Source organism: Rhea pennata, chromosome 2 (genome assembly GCF_028389875.1).
Source record: "Rhea pennata isolate bPtePen1 chromosome 2, bPtePen1.pri, whole genome shotgun sequence".
NCBI classification, from domain to species: Eukaryota; Metazoa; Chordata; class Aves; order Rheiformes; family Rheidae; genus Rhea; species Rhea pennata.
In genome coordinates this window covers 62,148,809-62,175,105 of record NC_084664.1, presented here as the reverse complement: position 1 = coordinate 62,175,105, position 26,297 = coordinate 62,148,809, and the positions used below count along the sequence as shown (strand labels likewise).

Sequence of the window (26,297 nt, the reverse complement as noted above, 5' to 3'; positions counted from 1 at the left end):
TGAGGGCCTGTGTTTGTTAGAAAGGGAGAAAGGAAAAGACAAGCACACATAAAAAGATTTAACTTTGAAGGAATGCAGCTCTGGACTTGTCCAGGTTTGCCTGAGGGTAGAAATATTTATTTCTGAGGTTGAAAGAAATAATCCTGATCTCCTATAATGTTTCCTGCTGCAACACGATCAATGGTACACTGTGTAAAAGCTAGTGCATTTGCAGCCTTTCTCTGCTTTCTGTTCAGGTGGACTGGGTCAGAACGGTTCTTGTTGGGCTTGTGTGTTTACCTAGCTGGCTTGCGTTTGTGTGTATTTTCACAAGTGGTGAATGGACAGGGGCTGGCTGTGGGGACAAGTCAAAAAGCTGAAAGACTGAAATGTCTTTTTACTCACAAGGCTGCCTTCAGGTATTTGGATTTCACGAAAGGAAGTGCCAAAAAACATAGGCTTGGAAGGAAGCCACTGAATTTGGTATGTGTTGGTATTTCAGCTTCTACTTTTTTATATAAGTTGCTCTTTGTATATTATGTATGAGAATGAAAATGCACACATACCCTTTTCTCTGAGGCTTTCATTTATAAGGGGTTCCCTGATACTGATGTGCCTGTAGTTTAGAATCAGTGTGGGAGTTTGTCAAGCTTGAGCCTGTTCAGGGAGTTGGAGTTCCTCCTGAGAAGAGAGGTCAGACTGAAAGAAACTGGGCCCCTTCAGCCTGTGTAGCTAAATTCCAGCATTACTTAGGGCTCCACTGTTGTGCACTTCCCCTCTTTTTGACAGCTGTGTTACTGCAGCGTTTTACAGAGTGCTGCTTCCTTGGAAAAAATCGAGAGCAGGGATTGAGTTGTGTATTGAGATGTGTATTTAATGCATGAGGCCTTTTGCAATGCCACAACTTAGCAAGGTGCACAGAATGCAGTTTTGCTTTGCTAGTATATTTTCTAGTTTCTTTTGCCCCCCAGAGTGGTCCCTGCCTGCATGCATAGCTTCACATTTCTAATTAATTATTTTTAGAGACAAAAAAAATATGAACACTAGATAAAAGTGAGGTCTGAAAATCTCAGTAAGAGAGGGATTCCAAAATTATGCTTTAGAAAAAGGGAAAATACAAGATTACATACTACTTTAATATGAGGGGGAAATACTTTAAAGCCTTGTATTTTCAAGGTTACAGTAGTTGAATAGTTCATTTCTCCTGGTTTTATGAACAAACAAGCAATAACATAAAATGTCTAAATCTTTTATTTCCTGTGACTGTTCAGACGCTCTCTGCTTCCTTTGAGGTTGGATTGTGTTGAGTCTTCAGAGATGCATTTGTGTTAGTTGTTTTAATTTTAACAAGTCATATTTAAATATTCTGTGGATTTCTCAAGTTCGGAAACATATCTCAGGCTGCCTAGTATATCATTTAGGTAAAATCATTGATGTAAATGTTGGCTCTGTCAGTAAAGTGTGGTACTCAAATATTTAATTCTTCCATAGCAGAAGTACTATATTGTAAAATATTTCTGCCTCTTACAGCATTTCATATCATTGGAAACCAAGTCTGAAGTGGGAGGGAAGGTTTAGGCAGACAGATCTTTTTACCTTGACGATGAGTTGTATTCTTTATATTGAACTCGGAGTGAAAGATCTTACACAGGTCTGAGGTAAAACTAAGCTCTTCATGCTGCTCAGCATATGTGGCCTGGTAAGAGATTTTTCAAGGTCATGAATTTGAAACGGCGCATGATTTCCGTTCCCTTGCAATGGGAGTTGTGTTCCTGGTTGCTGTTAGGGCCATCTGGAACTCTCCCACTGCACCAATAAGAGATATTAATATCGGTGCTGTCTATACTGGAACCATTTTGTTTGCATGACTGTTGTGTCTGTGCTGAATGTTAAAAGAAAAGTTGGGGTGGATGGATGAGAGATACATTTCTAGAGGGACAGAGGGATATTTGTTACATGACTGTGGTTCAGAGACATACCTCTAAGTAGGACCAACTGCAGTGTGGTTCCTGATTACTAATCAGTGCCAGGTGTAGGAATTTTTTTTAAATAATTACTGGATAACTGAGGGGGGAAAAAAAAAGAGGGGAAGAAATTAATCCAAGAATACTTTCCTACAACTGTGCAACTTTGAAAATTTAGATTTGTTACATGTAGTACCTGTCATAAGTTTTCATGATCAGGAGCTGCAGATTTGAAGATTGACTATTTAGGAGCAGCTGGATTTTTGTTTAGCTCTGTGTCTAATTCTCTGTCATCTGTTTACTGGAATAAAATGTACCGTGACAATTTTTCAGTGACTGTTTGAGGTTTCTGAAAAGGCAGCTGCCCGCTAGAGAAAAACGGTTAGGTACAAGTAAATTGCTTTATCCCACAATCACAGTCTTTCCTTGTGAAGTCTAACAACATCATATTCATCTTTAAGTTCACAGCTTGAAGCCAGCAGTTCCCAAACTTTTGTTTCAAGCTTCACTTACAGACAGAAGATATGATGTGAACCCCTCAAGTTCCAGCATAAATATCAAAAGCAGTGTTTGTCGGCTCCCGATCCTGCTTGTAATTGCAGTAACCTCTGTTTGGGGAACCACTGCTTTGAGAGGTTGCCTTAGGGATTTTGAAGCTTGGCCTACAATTGCAGCTTGGCAATGGACCAGGCTTTCAGAAATGGATACTTAAGTAGGACATCTAGATCCCACGCTTTACTGATTGCATTTTTCTTTGCAGTTTAAATGCCTGTTTTGTATGGCTCAGTGCTCACTTAAATGATCAGTGCAGGATTGAAAATCCTGGTAAGTTCCTCATTCACTTAGGAAAGTTGACTTCTCGTGGTCCCTCTGTCACAAATAGGTACTTCAATTTAGATAACCTACATTTATCAAGTAGAGGATAATGTAAGGTGAAAAAAATATTTCCAAGCTGTTTGTTTTTTGTGAATTTCTTCTTAGTAAGTGGTATACCCAGTGGCATGATTATGAGTATGCAGTTATGTTGATGCTGAGTAAGATAGTACTCATTATGTCCACAGCTGTTCAGGTTATTTTAAACGTACTCACATTCCACATACTAGCAATTTTGAGGGTACAGGGTGAAACACTGAATGCCAGAAAACCTAGCTGCCCGTTTTATAGTGGTGAAATATGGCACAGAGGTGGCGGTGTTCAGACATTGTCCCTCCTGTCATGATGTTGAGTTCTCACAGGTCTGAGTGATTGGTTGGTGTATCTCTGTGTACATACACATATGCACACACAGCAGTTGGCCACTTTGTAAGGGAGCCCAAGCAGCTCAGTGTACAATTGCTTACACAAAGTGGTTCTAGTGTCCTTAGGAAGGATTGCAGATTTCATGGGTTTTATTTTTAACAGAGACCGTAACATAGAAAAAACAGTTTCCCCTGCTGTTTCAGATCAGATTTACGGAGATGTCCAGGTAAATGATACTCTTCTAAATGCACAGTCAGGAACAGTGTAAGGATATGAATACTGAATGATTTATTTTAATCAATGTACTATCACCACATATAAAATGCTTCAGGCAAAACCTTACCCTAAGCCATATTCTATGTGTAAACTTTGTTCCTTTGATAATGAATCTTGTAGTCTCGTAAGCTGTATTATCTCTGTTCCAACCAAATTTTGTACAGTAGTAACCCTGAGGCAAAACCTGTGAGAAGTCAGAGAAAGACTCCTGCTGTATCTTGCAGTATCTGTGTATCAGTTAGGCTTCTACTGAGTACAGGTGCTACTCTTCAGTGTGGCAATTTTTCTAAGGAGATGCATACTTGTACATCCGAAAAGCTATGTTTGCAAAAAGAAGAAATTTTCATCTACATGAGAAATAGGGGGAGGGAGAGATTCCTCTAGCAAAATTTTTTCTTCCCTTCATCTGATTTACTTGTCTGAAACATTCCTATACTCTTCCTTGATGCTTTCCAGTTAACACTAGCTATTCAGAGAAACCTGAAACTTCTTAATGTTCTAGCTTCTTAATGTTCACTACAAACTGTAGCTGAGATTAAAACTGTGATCTGAGTAGTCATGAATTAAATATCAGCCACCAATGGGATCACTTCAGAGTTCAAAGACAGCCAATTAACTTCTGTATCTTTCAGAAAAATGTTTTTTAATTTAAGACCCCTCATCATCCTGAAGTAGGTTAGGCCCAAACTTCGTGTTGTCACATAAATGTAGTATGAACAGGAGCATTCTCTAAGAAAGGAAAATCATTCTGTTTTTGAAAAAAACAAACTTCTGACTATTGTAAAGCTGTTGTATCCAATTCAAAGGCCAATGAAATGAAGCAAAATTTTGAGTACTCTAGTTTGCATACTTAATATGTAAGCAAAGATCCTAAGCTACAAAAAATGTACCCTATGTCAAAAGGTGTTTTCATATTTATACCCAATGGTGCTAATTTTTAATGCCATTAAAAATATATTGAGGAATTGTAATATTTTAAAAATATTTAGCACTAATCAGAATGTCTATTCAAATGACTATGTATTTTTTTCTTTTTTGAGAGTTTTTTTCTTCTTTCTCAAATTAAATGGTATAATTTTAAGTAGAGATGCTACCAGAAAGTAGAACATTTCTTCTTCAGAACAAGAACTCTGTTCGTACAGTTCCTAGTTTGTGAGACTTCGACACTGATTGTGGCTACTGTATGTTATGTTCAACATATGAAATAGATTGAAGGATTTTGAATTAGCAGGAAAAGTACTGGGCTGGGCTATCTCTAAACCTTGCAGAGCCCTGATGTGCCAGATCCTCAGTTCCACAGTCTGCATTTCTGTAGGGGGAATAACATTTGTATGTTATGTTTCATCTGGTGAGGGATATTTATGGCTGGCTAATGGCTGATTCACGGCTGTTTGAAGGATTTACAGTGCTGTGTCTAGTCTGGGGTAGCAGAGAAGAAGCACAGAAGGGCTTAGTGGTTCAAGAGTACTAGTCCTGTATTTACCTTCCTGTATTCCAGTCCAACGCTGTAATCTGTTTATTTGTGTCGAGATACTCAGCTACTCAGATCACAGCAATTTTGTATATTTTTTATTTTTTCTTTACTGAATACTAACCACAAGAAAATTATTGCCAACTACAAAATAATCACCTAAGATTTACTATTAACTTTTTTGAACTTGAACAATTTGTTGTGGTAACTTTATTAAATAATTCCATATGAAAGTTTTCTGTCTTTTCATGTTGAAACTCCAAGTGTGCATCATTGTCCTAGCAGCAGTGAGAGCTTATGAGAAATCACAGCATGAAAGAGCTTGAAAAACTGTCAGTTGACAGTGTTTTCCTTATATATAGTAGTTCTCTTCATTAAACCATAAATACTACTAAGTACTATTTTTAAATATCTGTATACAGACATTCGACCTCTTATATAGCAGTTTTTGTCACTATTTGCACATTGTACAGCATAAACTTCAGCAAACTTCTAACAGGTTGCTTATAGAGAAAATCTATGGCAAGGGGAATTGGTTTGGGTGTTTTTTTTTTGTTTGTTTGTTTTTCTTTTTTCTAGCCTGATGACTTGTTCTAAAAGGGAATGTTTTAGGCCTTCTGCATATGCTGTTTTTAAAAACAACAGCAGGCAACAAATAGTACCTAGTCTTTAAAAAGGAGAAAGTTGTCCTTTAATTATTGGCTAAGATCTATTGAACCTATCATATAACCTCTAGTGTATGACAGTGTTTTAACTGATGGAAACTTGGCAGTATGTTGCATAACGAATGTTTTTTTCCAAGCAGACCACTTTTCTTGCCATTATAAACTGATGAATTCATTGCCATCGTGGGTACAATTTATGAATAGCGCTTTTTCTAAAATGACATTACCAGAAAGGCTAACTAGCAATGTTCTGAAGCTTCATGACCATGGTGCCATTTTAAATATAATTTGAAACTGTGTGATACAGTTGACTTTAAAATTTATTGGGCTGTCAGTGGATCTTTTGATTTTGGAATTCCCATGATGGAGACTAAGCTGTTGGTTGCCTTTAACAAAAATCTCCCTGTTCCTAACTTTTAATGGTCTAATTTTCATATTATCAAACAATTCTCAAACTATGGGTAGGGAAAATTCTTCTAAAACTTCTGCTTAATTTAATGTTTTGATAATGGAGCTTTAAAACCTTCCAAAATAGAACTACTCATTTTACTTTCTTGGCTTGGTGCACAGTAGAAGTATTTACTCATAAAGCTTTTTTATAAGACCAGAATTAGGAATCACATTCATTTTCAGTTCTGGGTAAGAGCCCAGGAGCCATATTCTACCTCTGGTTGATGGAACCTGCTTGATGTCTGTGGGAGGTGCATGAACAAATCCAGTAAAGGATTAGGCCATACCTCATAAGAATGTGCCTCCTAGGGCTTAATTATTCTCCTGGGTCTGTAATGTCAAGAAGACCTTTAAAGAACCCTGACAGGCAGAGGTAGGAAGAAGTGGTTTGGATAAAATAAGCTGGATTCAAGTAAACTCTGGAGCTTTTAAAATGTTCCAGAGGAAAAAAGGCTCTGCTCAGTGTTCTATGGTTTTATCTGTTGCCATTGCTGGTAGTACTGAAATTACAAGGAAGAGGTGATTCTCACAGTAGTATTTTCAACTAAATTGGATCATGTGGGTTTTTTTGGTTTTTTAGATTTGCTCTGTCTCAGGAGCAGAAAGTGTTTTATCAACAAAACACTGTTATGTTTTCATCAAGAACTTTGTTTTAAATTGAAATATAATAGAAGATCATACCATTGATTGATTATTGATATGCAGGTTTGTAGAACCAACTTAGTTTTGCAGAAACAATGGCATTAATATTAGCAGTATTTCTGAAATGTGATACCAATCAGAGCCCTTATGTAATACCTTGTCCTTTTCTCTGCCTGTTACTTGTCTCTTCACAGTGCTGCATACCCAAGGTCCCATTGATGGCAGTCTGTATGCAAAAGTGAGAAAGAAGAGCTCTTCAGACACCAGCATCCCCGGTGTTGCTCATGGTGTTCCTGTGACCAGCAGTCCTGATCACAGTGATCATACCCTCTCTGTCAGCAGTGATTCTGGACATTCAACAGCTTCCGTCAGGACAGACAAGACTGAGGAGCGCCTTGTGCCAGGAGGCAAACGAGGTCTAAGCCCACAAGAGAAGGCAGAACTGGACCAGCTACTTAGCGGCTTTGGTCTAGAGGATTCTGTCAGCACCACCAAGGATATGACTGATGCCCGAAGCAAGTACAGTGGGACTCGCCACATAGTGCCAGCTCAGGTTCACGTGAATGGAGACACCAAGCTGAAGGACAGGGAGACCGATATTCTGGATGATGAAATGCCCAATCATGACCTTCACAGCGTGGACAGCATTGGGACTTTGTCCTCCTCAGAAGGTCAGCACTCCACCCACCTTGGGAACTTCAGTTGCCACAAGAGCAGTCAGAACTCCCTTCTCTCAGATGGCTTTGGAAGTAACACTGGAGAAGACCATCACAGCGCTCTTGCCCCAGACCTCGGAATTGGTGTGGATCCCCTCTATGAGAGATCATTTGGAAGCAGTGAGCCAAAGCCAACTCAGCAACTGCAAAGGAATCCTTCTGTCTCACCTCAGCCTCAAGCTTACGGCCCAAGTAACTACTCTACGCAGACATGGGTACGCCAGCAGCAGATGGTCACTGCTCACCAGTACAGTTTTGCCCCAGAAAATGAAGTGAGGGTTGGCATTCATAACACTGTAGAGAATTCAGGCAATGTCCAGAGTCAGTCCCGGGTCCCAGACACCCCAACACGGGGTTCCAGCAGCAGAGATGCTGTGCAGAGGGGGCTCGGAAATGTGCCAGGTGTCAGCGAAGCTGCAGAACACGCCAGCGGCGAGAGTTTCAAGCCAAGACTGGTGCCTCAGAGGGACACAAATGGTCTGGATCTAGGACTGAATACAGGGGGCTTGCCAGCTTCTCCAACTTTGGATATTGATCAGTCCATTGAGCAGCTGAACAGGCTGATCTTGGAATTAGACCCTACCTTTGAACCTATCCCGACCCGCATGAACACAGTCACCAGAGACCCAAATCAAGTAAATGGATTCAGCAGTCCTGATGCAGACATGGAAGGGCTTGGCCCTATCTTCCATGAGAAAGGAGAGATCACAAACAGGAGTTCCTCCCGGCATGGTAAGTTATTATAGTACTATGTGAATATAATGCTTTTCCTAGCACTTGTGTGCTCTTGATATGCTACAGCAGGACCTCAGGTCACCACTTGCTACCTTCAGGATGATTGTGGAGGATGGATTATTTCAGGTATCCTCTTCATATAGAAATTAAGAAATTATGAAATTATACTAAAATTATCTAGCTTAAAAAATGTTTTGCAGATTTTTAAATGCCCTTGCATACATGTATTTAACTTGAAGAAAATACTGTTCAACAAATTCTTACCTGTTACAAATCATCAGTTGTGTTTTTTTTTCCTTTTTTTCTTTCTTTCTTTTCTTTTTTTTTTTCTTTTTTTTTTTTTTTTTTTTTTTTTTTGCTATAATGATTTTAGGTAGTGAAGGACAGAATTCCTAGTACTACATGAGACAAGCTTTAGAAAGTGTCTGTAGTGATTTTTTTTTGATTTCTGCTTAAAGTAGGAGAGAAACCCCTAACTTAATTTTATCATCAAATTTGGTATAATGCCTCTGCATAAATTTCAGTGCAAAATTTTTTTAATAGAGTAATTTTTGCCAAAGAAGTATTTTAAAACACTTTCTTTTGGAAACTTTATTCTGTTTTAAAATTCAGAAGTCACAGCACTTGTTTTTTGTCTCTGGCTCTGATATGATTGCAGAAATCCACTTGAGGAATTAAATATGCAATGCTTTTCTGGCTTGCTGTATTGCCTCAGTAAGACTACTATAACTAGCATCTTTGCAAAGGGATAAGTAGGCTATCTCTACTTAAAGTCAGCTAACTTCTTTGATCAATGCTGTAACTAAAATTTGTGATGAACAAGCTCTTGTTAATCTTGCTGTGAGGATTGAAAATCCTATCTGGTCTTACTCCTCCAGCAGAACATATACCCTTCACTTCCTTCTCTCTTCCTATTCTTCCACTTCCTTGTCTTTCACTATTGGCGTGATGAAACGTTTGCCTGCATGTTCAGCGCATGACTGCAGTATCTGCTAGTGCGTCAGATCATCTGCCTGTGGCCTCGTGGACACAAATTAGCTATTTCAGCTCAAGCCCAGTTGGATGTGCCAGACCATTAGATGATGACTGTGCCTAACCACAACATGTGCTTTCAGTTAAGAATTGTGTTTTTTATATGGGCGTGCAGACGTGTGTGATCAAGGATGGTGATCTAATGTGGAGAAGGTGAAATCACAGTGTTGTGTTTGAAAGGGTAAGTCAGGGACTAAAAAAGTGAAAGATGTGGTAGAGAGTTTAGTTGAGCTGCTTCAATGTATATGATACTATTGTTTTAATGCAGCATATATTTTCTGTGCCTCTTACAGAATTAAATTCGTAATTGTCTTTCCAAATGATTATCCGATGGACAAATTGAAAATGAGTTAATGAGTTTTTTTTCCAAAAGGAGAGAACTTTTCTCTTTGGTATGCAGTAAAGTTAGTGAAGGGGAAAAGAAGATAATGTAAAATAAGCTAGCCTTTATTATTTCTTGTTTAAAAATTTGAGTCTGAAAAGAGGTGTTTGAATTTTTCTCACAGCCTCTGGTCCTCTCCCAAGGGAAGCAGGAGTCACTGTCATTCCATTACACTTGTAAAGCCAGGTGAACTTTCTGCCCTGGTAAAGGCTGGGGTGAGTGCAAGACCTTGGGACATGTACTGGGAGAGGATTTGTATTAAAGATGATGATTAAACAGATGAAACAGGAGTTAAATATGACTGTATGAACAACATTTATGTTCTTGGGTAATTTCTGAGGGGCAATGTGGTATAACAGAGCAAGAAGAGAGTTTAGTAGGTGGGAAGCTTCTTCAGATTTCTCTGTGTAAAATTCTCTCTCCTTCATCAGTCTGAACAAGGGAAGGCGGGGGAGGGGGGGTTATGCTTTTATTTGCTTTTTAAACTTGCCTCAGAAATACTGAACATCCTTACAGGATGTTTACATCATACTGAGTTTCAAACATGCATACTGATTCCCAAACCACTTCCCACTCAAGTCGATAGAAATGCTCTTCTGATTGATTTAATTAGGCAGAGTATGTCCTTCTGAAAGTGAGCTGGTAAGCACAATATGTATGCTGAAAGTAAAGTGGTATGTAAGCGCTAATTGTTATTACAATAACTCTTTTTGACGTTAATTGATTTTTTCCATACACCCCTATACTCCCAAAGCACTATCTGATTCGACTGAAATACACCTTCATTTAACCAACGATATATAGCTAACGTGCCATCCAGACTGTTGTGGACAGTTCTGCACTCTATCAAACTCTAAACAAGTCAACCACTGAAAACTTATCATGCATCAGATTTATGTTTGATTTTGTTTCTTCAGTAGAGAAAGGATTATTTTACCAGGACCTTTAGCACTTTTAAAAAATTTTATTGGTTTGGAAACAATTAAGTATACTGTTTAGAAAAGAACTTGCTTTGAGAAGATCAAAATAAAGGAGAGGAATAATTAGAGTGTATGTTCAAAAATTGAATTGCATTTCTTTTAGCCCTAGCTTTCAATACCTTCATCCAGTCATTTCTCTCTCCCATCCTCAGTGTTTTGGGTTTTTTTTTCTCTTCTTTCTTACTCTATATGCCAGTGTTTAAAGTCTTTTTCAAATTGCTGTGTTTGTTTATAGCCAAAGATAATTCCCAACTTAAGTTTCCAAACCCTTTAAATCTCCATTTCAGAGAGATTGCATTTTCATGTTTTGAAGCGTGCCTCCATCTGACGCAATGGGATCTCTTGGAACAAGAATGTAGTTCCGTTGGAACACAAAATTGCAGTAATCCTTTAAAATGGAGTTTGCCGTGCTACAGCTACAAGTAGCGTCAAGATGTTCCTTGAGCCAGGGCCCATCACTGCATCAGTAGGCTCCTGCCCTGTTTGTTGCTTACTGTCTCCTTGAAGTCACTTCCCCTCACCACGTCTTCTGTTGCTCTTCTTCTAACATCACCTTACCTACCCAGTTTCAGATGGCAGTTGGCTCCACTCCCACGTCGTGTCCTCCACTACAGCCCTTCCCTTCTCAGTATGAGACCTACTGCTCCTGGAAGTCACCAGCATCCCTCATGACCTCCTCTGGAAATCAGTGCTAGGGTTCAATATATGAAAGCTTCATGGAGCAAAATCATTTAGTTAAATTTTGTCTAGAAAACCAAAGCTCTTTGTGGAGCACGTGTAAAATGCAGCTGTGCACAGAGCCATGAGAAATGAACATTCTCCAATGTTGGGCATGAACTGAAATATACTCTGGCATACTTGCATAAACTCTGGCAGTGCATGAAAGTTCCTTCTTGTCTTCAGGGCTAGGAAAGCATGCATGATGTAGCACAAAATTGCAAGTATTGGCTTTATTTTCTAGAAAAGCTAGAATCTCTCTTGTTCATGTTCTCTTACTTGAAAGAATCCATGTCCTGCAGTTTTCATCTTGTAAGGCAAACAGAGCTAAGATTAAAGGCTTGCAAGCAGTTCAAGCTTCAAGGTATGTAAGGCTAATTCGTTAATGCTTTCCCTTCCTTAATGGTTTCCTCTGTGGGTTTGTGTAATATAATGCCAGTAACTTCTCAAGTCTTTCCTTTACCGCTAGTTAGAAAAGATATCCAAAGTCTGATGTTCTGCTTAGTTTTTTAAAGAGATTTTTTTTTTTTTTTTTTTTTTTTTTAGGTTATTAAGCCAAATATTTCACATCAGTATTCATTGCTCCTGGTAGTGAGATCTTCTAAAAATATAAGCAGCAATAGCTGGTATTGAGTACATCAAGTATGTTGATTATGAGATCCTTTGAAGTTGACTTTAATTCAGTCACTTAAAGAATGACTGGAAAATAGCTTTTCTGCAACTATGAAAGGAGTTAGCTACCTCTGTGCATTCCACATTGGCTGAAATTACTTCTTGTTGGTAGCTTTGTCTGCAAGCATGGTATCTCAGCCTGACATAGTTCTGGTGTCTCTGCAGTTCGTTATTCCAAACACCAAAACTGTACAGCCATGTCAAGCTGCTTGAGCTTTGTTGAGCGCAAGAACTGCTTTTTGAGCACTTCTGCATGATGTTTCATTCCAGCATGTTAGGCATATGTCATCTGGAAAAAAGACATGATGTTTAAGGGACTAGGAGTGAATGGACTGTTATTTGTCTTTTTAAGCCTTTTGTTAGTTATTTGGTTGGAGGAAGCATTTAATCCTTCACATTTTTACTGTCTGGAATCAGATCAGTAGAAAGCCTTACATTGGCAGTGGAAACATAAGGAGGAAGGTAGCAAGTAAAGGGTTACTCTCATATTTTTAGGGCCAGAAATGAATGACCTGGATCTAGAGTTTAAGTATTGCAGAAAGCCTTCAATGTGTGGAATCTAGGAGGTAGGATGCAACAGTGAAGGTTTATGTTGGCCTCTCTTGCTAAATTTACATGAACGAGATTTATGGTCTCATTCTAGTCATATTTCCTGTCTCTTAAGATATTTATGTTTGGGAAAATTTCTGTTAAGATTTTAACCATTTAAGAAATAGAAGGTAAAATGAATGGAAAACACTTTGAGTCCTGTGCTCTCAGCATTCTTGCTTTTGGGTATCGTCTACTACCTTTAGTCATCTCTTCGAAATGGGATGCTAATATAAATCTATTACGACTTGACTCGTAAGATCTGGTGGATGTAGCTCCAAGCAGTATGAAATATTCATCCTCACTGTCAACAGCTGCCACTTCAGAGGGTGGAAACTTTTGGTAAATGAGGCAGAGAGCTAGAGGTAGGAAGGATTTAAGTATCTAAATGTAGTTAGGGTATTTAGGCAGCTGAGTGCATTTGAGTGCCCTGAAAATTAAAGATTTCTGCTTGTGATTGATTAGTGTCTTGGAAGTTTCCCTTGTCTAACAACCACCTACTTTGCTCTTGAGTGATAAGCAGCAATTTCAACTGTGTGTGTTGGGACCTTTACCTGCCCTTTGAGCATTTTCACTGTGACTAATCATGCAGTTTCCTATTGCACCTAATTCACTTTAAATCAGACAGTTCCCAAAAGATGTGGCCTCACTCTGCTTTCCTGATCATTGGATATGCATTTCCACATTTAGTGTTGTGTCAGGTGTGGTAACTGTGCATTGGCTTGTTGATCTAATGGATTGAAGATTTTCTCATGGGTTATTTCTCTATCAGATCAAAGAGCCAGATCTTAATTGCAGTGTGGACTGATAATCACTAATTACAATGTGTGAAGGGAGTGGTGAGGGCACACAGCTGGAGGCAGAGAGAGAATCAGGACTGCCGTTTCAGCAGCTGTTAGACCGAAGGGACAGGTGTATCATGAAACTGCATACACATTTTTGTGATAGGACCTAGTCTCTAGGAACTTTATGATGAGGAACATTGTTATTGTTACTAAAAAGCATTAACAGATTATGATTAATACTGGGACAAAGCTAGGGGGAAGGTCAATCCAGTATTTTTAGGACATTAGCTCCTAGGCTAAGACTGGGGAGATCAGGATTCCCTGGTCATTTTTTGTGTGTTCTTCAGCGTGTCAGGCTGGACCAAGTCACATTGGCCCAAGACCACAAAAAGATTTTGACATTTCACATTATTTATTTTGAGTTGCAATAGTATTGGACACCTAAATACCTTGGAGGATCTCATTCTTTTTAGTCTTCCTTCTTTCATCACAGCACCTTTAAAGGATAGCATCTTACTAAAAAATAGTCTTTTAAAGAAAAAATTCTTTCTTCATGAAACTTTAGCACAATAAAGTGCTGAAATAAATTTAAATTTTACCTTTATGTCAAGTGTTGAAATGTTATATTTTGATTTTTGTGAGTATTAGTCATTTTATAATAGTATGAGTTTGACTTCAATCTACCCAGAGTCCCAAGGGTATAACAGTATGTGTATGTGGCTTGCTGCCATCTCTGCGTGAGACTAGAAGATCAGTAGCACATTATACTTTTCCAAATGCTCTAGGATTTATTTATTTGCATCTCTGGATTTTTTCCTGTCTGCTGTATACTGAATCATTTATGCATGGCATGCACAAAACAAAGGGGGAAAAAAAACAATTTGACTAATGAGCATATAGTCAAAGTTAATTAAAATAACTGAGACTCTTATGACTTCTAAATGAACTTGAAGAATGAGGAAGACCTGAAATGTTTTGCCCTTAAATCTGTTGATTAAAAGGGAGCTTTCTAACCGTACAGTGAAAATACCAGTTACATAGATCACACACAACAAACAAGAGTATAATTTTGTATCTCATTTGAATCCAGATCATGGTCACAATTCTGAGTACTGAAATGCATCTGCTCTGATGTGCAGCACAGCACTTCAAAGTAGTAAATCCAGAAATGTAGTTCAAACATCACAGTACTGGCTAGCCAGATAACTGAATACAGAAAAAAAAACAACCTACTCACTTTCTTAGGAGGCTCTTAAGCCTCAGCTGTATAAGAAAATGGCTGGATACCTGGAAACAGCAGAATTGGTTTGTTTTTGACTGTGGTTGGGAAAAGGAGCTGCAAGTTTCAAGTTTGGGAAGCAAGGAAATGTTCTTTATCAGCTCCCTTCCTTTTTCAAACATGTTTGACAATTCACTTGTCTGTGGGGATCATAGCTATGGAGTATCAGACTGTGAGGAGAGGAGGAGAAAGTAGCTTTAGGGTATGCAGGGAAACTGGAGTTTCCGTCTGCCAACCCAAGCACTTAGTAAGGTCCCTTTTCATACTCCCATTGAGAATTACTGCTTCTGTGGTACAATTAATAAATGCAAGGTATATTCTCTCTACTTACCAGGATAAATGCCAAATGTTGAACTTGTAGACCAAAAAAAGTAATTGAATAAAAACATAACTTGCTGCATTTGGTAAAGTCAAAAGCCTATTCCTGCATGCGCAAGAGCAAAGAAATGTATAACGTCATGAGAAGTTTCTCCCCAGATTGATTAGCATTGCTTTCCCTCCTTAATGCACAGCTGCAGGGTGCTTTCTTCCTGACCACCTTTTCCCACGCATGCAGCCACATGCAAAAAAAGCTCGAAGTACTCCACACGCTTTCAGTGAAAGGCTGTAACAATATTATACTTCAGGGAAAGACAGTCTTATTTTAAGGAATGATCACAGATTCACATAATCACAGAATGGTTGAGGTTGGAAGGGACCTCTGGAGATCATCTAGTCCATCCCTTCCCCCCCCCCCCCCCCCCCCCCCCCCCCGCTCAAGCAGGGTCACCTAGAGCATGTTAGACAGGGTTGCATCCAGGTGGGCCTCGAATATCCAGAGAAGGAGACTCCACAACCTCTCTGGGCAACCTGGTCCGGTGTTCTTCACCCCCCACAGGAAAGAACTTTTTCCTAATATTCAGGTGGAACTTCCCGTGTTTCAGTTTGTGCCCATTGCCTCTTGTTCTGTCACGTGGCACCACTGAAAACAGTCCGGCCCCATCCCCTTGACACCCTCCCTTCAGGTATTTGCAGACATTGATAAGATCTCCCCTCAGGCTTTTCTTCCCCAGGCTGAAGAGGCCCAGCTCTCGCAGTCGTTCCTCATAGGGCAGGTGCTCCAGCCCTCTGATAATCTCTGTAGCCCTACGCTGGACTCTCTCCAGTAGCTCCATGTCTCTCTTGTACTGGGGATCCCAGAACTGGATGCAGTACTCAAGATGAGGCCTCCGCAGGGCTGAGTAGAGCGGCAATGATTTAGGTTAAGCTGTAATAATAATCTGTTGCTGGTATTTATTGTTGCCAATCTGTGGAAGCAGAACACAGGCCTCCTGGATATGGCTTAGTTCACATTCTGCAAGTAGACTTACAGAATTAGGGCAGACGGAGAATCTCCAAGTCAGGCAATTAAGTGTTGCAGAGCAGAAGGTGTCATTGACAGCACAAAAATATTCGGCTGCCACAGGAATAGGGAAATAGCCATGAATACAGATAACCAAAGCAACAGTTGTTTACTGATGAGTGATAGTTGCTCTTAGCCAGTCAGGTTGTAGGGAGAGCTCTGTTCACTGTGCAGCAAACAGTCCTTGACCTAGAGTAGGGCTGAAAAGGATTTAAGAGAATTCGTTGTGTGATGGAGTTGGCAGGTCAAGGCTTAAAGGCCCTGAGTGAGATTGAATGGAAGTATGAACTATTCAGAGCAAGTAGAAAGCAAACAGTGGTGGAAATGAATGGGACTGATAGACTGTGTGTGTGAGCATGTGTGTGCATATAACTTGAGGGTTGAGTAATGAGAGGATCGTGGGATTATCTGGTTTCTGGCATGTGTGAAGAGGAGGAAGTTTGTGTAGAAAATGTTTGCCTTAAAACTCATGCTTGTTTCCAAAACACTACTAAGTTGAAAATACGAGTTGAAGAACTAAACGTACCTGGGTTGTCTGGAAGTGTATGTATGCTATCATACGTGCATACAACCTCTTTTCTTTCATACTTTTTTCCAGAACTTTTATACACATATATCCTTCATGTATGCTTGCGTTTATACATTGTGCTTTACACAATGTTCACTAGTTTTACAAGATCAAAACAAAAATGAATTATTTCCTTAGACTTAGCTGAGCAAAGTTCTCCAAACCATTTGTCATTCCATGGCGTCTCCATTTTTTCATCCTTCCCCCCTCCCCGAACATTTCTTCATAAAATGTTATCCCTTGTGTAGACACAGTAGGCCCAGTTTTCACAGCTGGATGTATATAATTGCATCTGGACCTGCATGTGCAGCTATCTTTTATACAATGGATGTATGCACTCTTCATAATTTGTATAAGCTGTGGCACGTATCTATAAATAGCAGAATGTAAAGTACCAGCTGCCCAGGCAATAGAATTCTGGGTGCTGTCCAAAACTTAGGTTAAGTGCTGATTTGTTTTTGAGAACAGATAGAGGCAGATAGTGATATTTGAACATTTTTTGCTAGGATACCATTTTTAGGACCACGTAAAATAGTGGCTGATGACATCTTTTCTCCTTCTGTGCTATAGCTAGCTTATCAGAGGGAATCAGTGCACTGTACATTAAGACTTTTCCAGATTTGCTCTTGCATGAGCTGAGTTACACAGAGATCTGTTTGGATTTTTGGTAGTAAATGAAGTAGATATTTACTACTAATGCAGTGCTGTGGTAGTTCTTGTTTTTAAATATCAGGGAATTATGTAGCCTGAGGAAATTCTGGTGTTTATGTACAGTTTTCTCTGCATCACTACCTTCCTTCCTTTACTTCACTCTGTGTAAATTCTTTCATGCCTAGTAACATAGGACCTTAGTCTACTGTTAGAGATCATTTATAAGACTTAGTTCCTCTCACCAGCAACCTGTTATCATAAAGGTTGTGATTAATGTCTAAAGAAGGAAAACTGTTTTTCTTATAACTGGAAATCTGTAAAAGCAATTGTCTATTAATAAACAGAAAATAACAGAAAGTTTTCTACTAATTTTCAGTAACACTTTCTATTTCTTCCACTCATGCCTCACTCTCCCCCATCTTTTCACTGTTAGAATGTTATCAGTTCTATTTCTTTAGAAAATCTTAGAAACATAAGAAGAACTATGTGACCAGATTAAGACAAAGCATACAAAAACATATATTCAACATCTGAGCATTTAGCAAAGGGGAGCCTGTTTTCATTGCCATCATTAAGAGATTTATTTCTATCTGTAGAGGCAAACATGAAAGAGAGAGAGTAAGCAAGATATTTCTGGTTTGGGGCTGAAGAAGTCTTAGTGAAGCAAGAGGAAGTGATATTTCTATCTGTAGAAAACAATTGGTGGTGACAACACAGAAATACTGTTGACACACTCTTACATTGTATAAAGTTTCTCACCTTAATAAATATTGAATTGGGCATCAGAGTAGATGAAGCCATCTTGCTTATCTCCCTTGAAAAAAATCCAATCATCTCCAGATAACATGCAAAATGAGTAAAAATGAGGTGTCTAAACATCTGATTACAAGCGTCTGGAACATCTTCAGAAGTCTTTGCTATATGGAAAGATAAATCTTTGAAGATGGTCCAAGTTACAGTATCATAAATCATGATACTGTGTATTTGCAGTCAGAGGGGAGAGGGGAAGAAATCCTTGCTCATAGTTCATTAAAAAAAAAAAAAAAAAAAAAAAAAAAAAAAAAAGATGTGGGGCACATTGAACTATTCCAGATGTTCATTCTTACGTTCCATGGGAGAGCAAACTTAGCTCATCTGAAAGAAGCTGTAAAGTGACAGGAGAGCAAAGCTTGTCCAGATCCTCATGTCCTCATGTACATTTGCATGTACTAAAAATGCAGTAGAAGATTTGTAGTAGTGTCCATCACAAAGGTAAATTTTAGTACCTCAGTTGGAGTTAATTTTGCAGTATTTAAATACAAGTCTTAAAGGAGTGGTGTTTTTTCTTTCCTCACTTCTGACAAAAGTAAATCTAAGGATTAGCATTGTCAGATAATAGTTACTAGTTTACTTCCTCAGTATTATGCCCAACAGCACAAAATCAGTCTATACACGAGCTATTATAAGATTATATGTATATGAGTAAAACAAAAAAAAAAAAAAATTACCAATGTTTTGAAAGTGCTGTTTCCATTAACCATTGTTTCTTTTTTGTGCTGTACCTTACATGTTATTGTGTTATTATGCATACCAGTCCATCTCAGCAGTTCAAAAATACTGGTCTATTGTTGACCACATTCATGCAGCTTTTTCTAAGAGTAAAGCTATTCTAACTAAATTTAGCAACATGATAATTTCAAATTAAATTTAATAGCCACATACTTATTCCAGAAATTGTTAACAATCCTGTAATTTTCAGAATTGGGTTTGAGAGCAGACTATGAATCTAGATGTAAAAGTTCAGATTTTCCAACAGACTTTTGTTGAAAACTAGCCACAACTGCCCAAGTGTAACAGGGTTAAGAAGGTAAAGTAGCCAGATGTGTGAAGCTGCTGTGTCCTATGCGAACAGCTTTTGGGGTGGAATGTTGATCATTGCACTTGCTCGTTAGGCTAATGGGTTTTCAGGAGTGTGAACTCTTGCCTACTACCCATTCTAGGTAAGTAAGAAAGAGTACCTTGACTTGTGAATTGTTATGAAATATATTAGGAGTATTTTTTCAGGAATAAAGAGATTTTTCTGGCTATTGTGTATATTCCTGCACTTTAGAAGGACTGAGGTGCTGAATATATCACAAACAGAGTTCAGTGGGCTTTTGTACCCAGTTCTGATTGATCCCTTTTAAACAGTATTTCTACAGATATGAATCTGGAAATTTGAGCATAAATATAGTGTTTAATTAAAATATAGAAGTTGGAATGGTTATTTGTCTTAATTTTCTAAACTGAGGTAGTCTAGATTTGTTTTCGAATCATCTGTAATCCTCACTATTCAACTGTAACTCTGCATGCAGATGAGGAGGTGCACTTTAGCTGTGTAAACATCATGGTAAAAATTATCTTTGGCTTAATAACAAGCTATTTTCGTATCCAAGTAAACAAATAGAGTGCAGAAGCCAATGGGCAGAAAGAACGGTTGTGGAAGGAGATGTCAGGGAACTCAACACCATCTTTTTCAGGGAGCCCAGGAGGCTGGCAGCACCGATCTGTTGGTATTTCCTGTCCAAACAGAAAACTCCTGGTTGCTTATGGACTTCAGAAACTTTGTGCACTGTCTAGTTGGTAGCTCTCCGAAAGGATGCAGTGAAGTGGCAAGCTGTATGAGTTGTTCATCCTTTCAATGCTACTACTCTAGATGAAATTTAAAAGGATTTGGAGGCAGGAGATAAGTCTTGTGTCTAGCCATTGGCTGGATGAACTTGACATTACACGTCATAGGGCAGCACACTCAGTTAATGCATGCATCGTAACCCTGTAATTTCATTTTAACTGAATCTTCATTTACTTGTCCTTTTTCAACACAACAATGTTTAGCTTAAGCTTTATCTTGCTGTCTTCGAAGATGTTATTTTTCCTTTAAAATTTTAACAGTGATTATAAAACTGATTCTAAATTATTAAAATATTTTTTCTTGGTTTAATGACTAAGCTGTCATTTAAAGCTGATCATTAAGTACCTCCTAGGAAAATCTTACACTTTGTAGAAGATAAATGGTACCAGAGAAGGAAATATCTTTTGATGTGGATAATGTTCTGGTAGCATGTTTCCAAGAGTTTTAAGAGTTAACTTACGGACTTTTTTTGCTTGTTGAATTGTTAAACTGCCTGTTAGATTGAATCCCAATGTTTGATAGTAATGGGAGACAGAGGTATGCAGGTCTTTCTAAATTGCTGTATAGGCAACAGCATCTGGAATTTCTGCAATGCTAACATGATTCTCCCCAGAGCTGTCTTTTGGCCTTCATAACTATGCTGAGGTCTGTGAAGGGGGCACTGGGAAAACAGCCTCATGGGAGTTTTCACAGTTCCTTGCCTGAGACAATCCAGAGTTTTATCAGTCTGTGGGTTGAACTGGCAGACCCTCTTTTATGTTGTGCTGGCTTATCACCCAGGTTAAAGCAATGGTGAGGAGCTCACTTGAGGTCTGTTTTGTCTGTCCCTCGGTCTTTCTTCCATATGTCACTGTCTTATACATAGCAGTGATTTCCAAGTGGTCTGTCTACAGAATTTGTTATTTCTTTGGGTATTTTTGTTTTTAATACAATTTCTGTTAAGTTATACTACTCGTTTGATTGATGAAACATGTGTCCTAATATACTTTCGTTTTTTTCTTCTAGTTCTGAAAATTTTGAAAGTTTTTTTGATTTCCTTTTTTCCCTATTGGTTTAGAAAAACAAATAGTAATCAAAAACAAGCCTTATTACTCATACAGTTACAAAATTACAAATAAAAATATTCAAAACTTGAGAAAGCAGTAGCAGATAATGAATTGCTAACACAGCACTGTATTGGGCTGAAATGCAGATAGAAATAAAGTGTTCCTTAATGTTGCATTTTGTGTTTTGTTTTGTTTTGTTTTTTTAATCTAACACCTTCTCATTAAACATTGAGCGTAAACAAGATCTGTCCTAATTTCCAAAAGGTATTCTAAACCAAAGCATATTTGGTCTTGCATTTGGATGTGAAAACTGAACAGTAAGAGTCCAGTTTGAAGTTGACTCTTGCTGATTTGATAACCTCTGACAAGCTGCTGTGCTGTTCGTTAAAGGCAGTATTGGTAAATAAAATTGCTTTATAAGGTCATTAATCAGAGACTCTTTAGGTTTGGAAGGGACCTTGGAAATGGAGTCCAGCCTCCTGCTCGAAGCCAGTTTAGTTAGATCAGCTTGTGCAGAATAATGTCCGATCCAGTTTTGAAAATCTCCAAGATTGGTTCCATGGCATTTTGGGGGACCCACACCAGGGAAATTGTTAAGTTGTTTTTTCTTGTATCCAGTCAGAATTTACCTTGCTGCAAAGTGTGTCTGTTGCATCTCATCCTGTCACTGTGTGCTTCCAAGAAGAGTCTGACTCGGGTGTTCTCTGTAGTCCCTCCTTTAGATAATTGAAGACTGCAATTAGCCCCCACCTTTACCATCTGCTCCTAAGACTGAGTAAACCCAGTTTCCTGAGCCTTTTCATATGTCATTTAATCCAGACACCAACATCTGTAGTAATCCTTTACTGGATTCACTCCAGTGTGTCAGTTCTTTGTTTGTTTTTATTCTTTGGGGCCCCAAACTGGACACAGTGCTCTAGATGTGGCCTTACAAGTGCTAAATACAGGGGAATAATCATTTCTCTTGACCTGTTGGCTACCATCTAGCTAGTAGTTCAGCATGTAGTTGGCCCAAGGGCAACTACCAGGATGTTGAGACCCTTTCCTCAAAGCTGCCTCCTACCCAGTTGGTGCCCAGCCTGTACAGTAATGGGATTATTCCATCCCATTACCATAAGTATTTCCTACGGTAAAGAAAAAGCAGAGTATCTTGCAGATACAGTGTCTACAGAGTACCTTAAAGATTAAAATTCCTAGCTTTTGTAGCAGCTGGTTATTATAAAACAAGACATACAGAGAGTGAAATCAATTGTAGGATTAAAAGACATGTTAGAAGATGTTATTTGAAACTCTAAACTACAGTTATTAAATCAGAGGATAGTATGATTTAAAATATTTTTGTCCCCTTGCCAAACATGTGACTCACCTTTCTTGTATAAGCAGAAGCAGCTGTTGCCAGTCATAGGTTAAGAAAAGCACTGAAGAGGTTCTTGCCATCTGAAATGATACTGACTCAAATCGTATCTGATTTGCAGACACTGAGGGAAGTCTGTGTTGAAACTCTTCGAATGTAGGGTTTGTCCTTACAGTAGTCATGGCTGTTTTGTAAGTTCTGGATTCCCTTGAAAATTACAGGTAGGAGCTATAGTGCAAGAGGTACTTACAATATGGTAGGAGAGGTTAGTTTGCTGCCCTCTGTCAGACCTTACAACTTCTCTGGCTGTACAAAGGTATGTTTCCTCATTCACAAACTACACAGAATTTTTGTATGCTTTTTTTTAATCGAAGCCAGCACTTCTGAAACGTAGGCTTGAGCTGTATTGCCAGTAAGGAGTTTTTGTGGCCAGCATCTGAAAACTATTCTTTTCTCTTTTGATTTTATACTTCAGATCTGTGGCTACTTTGTGTGTGCTGTACCCATGTATGTATCCACAGCAAAATGTTATTAGGGGACAAAGTAAATGGAGTTTCTATGGAGACATGTTACAATGGAATAAATGGGATTATGGAATAGAATGTTTAAAACTTCAAAGCATTATAGAACTTCTGTATTTGTTGTTATTGCATATTTGTTTTATAGCATTATATTTTGAGGCGAGTAGCTTTAAAAAAGGCAGAGTTCCTCCTGAAATCTTGCTGTAGCTTAGCAGGAACTAGTAATGAAGTGGGACGCTGAAGGCCTGAACTCTTCACATCATTTTTCTTATTCTGCCCATCGTTTTTGCTTATATTTCATATTTTGACAACTCTTTTTAACTGATGTGCACCTCAGTATGTTCAGTGAATGAGAATACACATCCTGCAGAGAGTCAGGGCCCTGGTAGTACTACTCACCGTATATGGAACTGCCTTCCTGAATGTGTTATTTAGGAACAGCTCCTGATGCTCTGATCCCTACGTAATGGGCTTTGACGCCGCAAAGAGATTCAATGAAAGAAGGCATTTTATGGAATAAAGATATTATAGTCTGGGTTTCTGGAAACTCTGAAGCACTTCGGAGAAGATTCTTGTTTCAGTTATGGAATGGAGAATATGTATAAGTCACTGATGGCTCACAAGTTCCTGTTAATCACCATTTATATTATTGTGAGCGGTCTCAGGTCCACTCTTTCTTAGATCCTTATAGTAGAAAAAAACATCAGTGAATTTCCACCCAAAGACAATTTATTGAAGGAGTCAGGTGAATAATTTTTCTAGTTGTTAATGGACAAAGAAACTTAACAGAGGGGAAAACATATATATATATATATGTTAAACAATTTGAAGAGCCACAGGGCACCTGGAGAAGTCAACTTTTATTTGTGTTTGTCTGTTGAGAGAAATGTAATATAATAGTATTATTTTTAAACCACTTCAGAGGTTTTAAATTTTCTTAGAATACTTTTTCAGACTAAAAGAATTTTTTAGGGTTGATCTGAAACCGGTTGAAGCTACTGTTTGCTTCATTTGGCTTTGATGGCTCCTATTACAAAACAGTAAGGTTTTTTGTTTTAACATTGGTAGCGATAATGGGCATTCAGTGACCTTTCCAACTAACTGCATGCACATGTATAGCCTTTTGTTGAAAGGGAGATTTTTTGGAACATTTTCTTTCAGTAAGTGAAGATAATCATTTTAAAACCAAAAATTGGCTGAACTTCTGAAATGTAAGGCCCTGTTTTTTCATGTCACTCTTACTTCTGGTTATAAAGTTCAGTGTCTTTATCCTTACTAAAATATTCTCTCTAAATTAGCAAAATAAGTCTTAGCCTTCAGAAAGTGAGAGGACCTGAAGTTATGAATCAGTGGAATTAATGTACTGATGACCTATGTTTAGATGGATTGGATGAAGTGTAAAATCAGGTACTTACTGGTGGAAAGTACATTTTTAAAAAGTACATTTTTGATTCCAAGAACTTTCAGGTACTAACACCATGAAGTAGTTATGCCCTGTCTGATCAAACAGCATGGCTCTTTAAAACAAAGCAGTCTGAACAAAAAGCATTATGCACAATAGATACAGGACGGAAGGCACTGTGTGTCAGCGCTGGGAGCAAACCTCTGTTTACTCCTTAAGAGTATTTCTGTACTGGATTAAACCTTTCTCATGTCTATGCAAAAACACTAATATTGATTTTCCTTGACTTTGTCAGTTCCTGTTTAAGTGTGTAATTTTAAGTTATCAATGATATTTCTGTTGTGAAGAGTGACTTACTGGACTCCAGCAGTGCAATGTATAGGGTAAGTGGTGTTAATGAAAAGGTTAAAAAAGATGGATTTTTTTTTTAAAAAAATGAAGAGCCAATCCATCTTTGCTTTCTTGAGACTATAAATTTAAAGCCATTTGCCTAGTTGAGGGGTAACTACAAATCAAGAGTTATCTAAACTATAAAAACCTAATCTGTGATTGTTTTGTTTGTGATGGTATAGGAATGTAAGGGAGTTTCCTACATTAGTTTTTTGATTGATGTGAACTGTTTGTCATTCCACAGAGGTGACCATAAAAAGATTTTATCACTTACCATAGGGTTCGTGCAACCAGCTTTTCCTCTTTATACGCTTCTTAACCTCCCCTGTGCATCTTAAGTGTAAGGATAAATGCAATGTTTATTTTGGTTTTTTTTAGAATTTGAAATTAGCATAACGATATTTGTATTTTGAAACTTACAGGTTAGTTTGAAATGTCACTTACGTGCATTTCTTAACTGGAAAGCTATAGAGTGTATTTGTAAATACAAGTGGGAGGAGGAGGTCCTTAATCTGATTTACAGAAATCCATATAATGTAATATAATAGCCCTAGTTCCTCATTAGGATTCCTGTAGACTAAAGGAGAGCAAAAAATAATTATTGTTATAATATAAAGGACATTATGCAGCCTACAGATTATTTAAGTGCTGAATAACTGCTAAATATGTTTTTACCTATTTGTAGTATAAACCAGGATAACGTGATCCAGTTAGAGACTGTCAAGCATTTTAATTCTGTTTTGATTCAATGTATCACGCTTCTTTTTCACAGCATTGCAAATCAATTTGATCAATTCTTTTTCAAAGGTTTACTTAACACATTTTCTTCTAATACTTTGCTTTTTTATCTTTTTCAAGAAAAATGATGCTGAAAAATATAAAGAAAGACTATGAATGGCCTGATACAATATTCAGATCTTTAAAGAGGCCTGTGCCTCTTTAGTAGATTCCACAAGTAGAGTCATAATGTGATTTAGAGCCCCTTTTATATGGGAATTTGGTAACGGGAGGATGAAACTTTCATAGTTCTTTTGAGCTTTGCTTTACAGTTATCTGTTGTCACAGTTTTCCAATTTGACCATAGTTTGCACAGGTGGCTACAGTATAAAATAATACGGAAGTTAGGGGAAGGTGTTCCACTGATAGCACTGATAGTGCTGGGTTTTGGAAATGACCATCGGTTAGTTATATTTTACAAATGGTAAGGATTTCTGTAACGGGCAGAGCTAATGAAAGAGCTTTTGGTCCCGTTCATTCCTTCTCCTGGCCAAGCAAAGCTCTACCCAGAGCACCTCCCACACAGGCTATGCTTGCCACACTCCCAAGTGGAGCTGGGTTTGAGGCTTGCCCACAAGGCTTGTAGGTCAAATGGAGACATGTAGGGCTCCTCTTACTAGCTGTTTTGGTAACTGAAAGTAAATGTGGGCCTTTTTCATGGTCTGTCTCATGTATTCAGTAAACACAAACATGCCTAACACATGAAGAGTGTGATACTAGATTTCTAGTTAATGTAATAGCTTTTGTAGTTAAGCTAGGGCAACTACTAATACATAGGGTAGAGCTAACAAGCCACTGCAGACATCATTTTTAGCTTTGTTTTGTTTTTGTTTTTGTTTTTTTTTCTAATAGTTATAAATATCTTTCAAAAGTACTCCAGGAAAGCTCAGCAGCTAAAGAAACCAAAGATTAACCTTTAACTGCTAGCCATGCCAGCTATTCCAATGGCCCAGCAATAACCATCTGACATGATAAATGTCTGATG

At 38.2% G+C, this 26,297-nt stretch overlaps 1 protein-coding gene across 6 annotated transcripts in view; it reads left to right on the top strand.

The window, feature by feature from the left end:
* The window catches only part of TNS3 (tensin 3), a 304,944-nt gene that overhangs the window by 222,533 nt on the left and 56,114 nt on the right, over positions 1-26,297 (top strand). For all 6 annotated transcript variants that reach the window (XM_062569612.1, XM_062569611.1, XM_062569610.1 and 3 more), the window contains one exon: positions 6,881-8,134. In XM_062569612.1, coding sequence (XP_062425596.1) covers positions 6,881-8,134 — 1,254 coding nt within the window. The remainder of the gene's footprint in view (positions 1-6,880; positions 8,135-26,297) is intronic.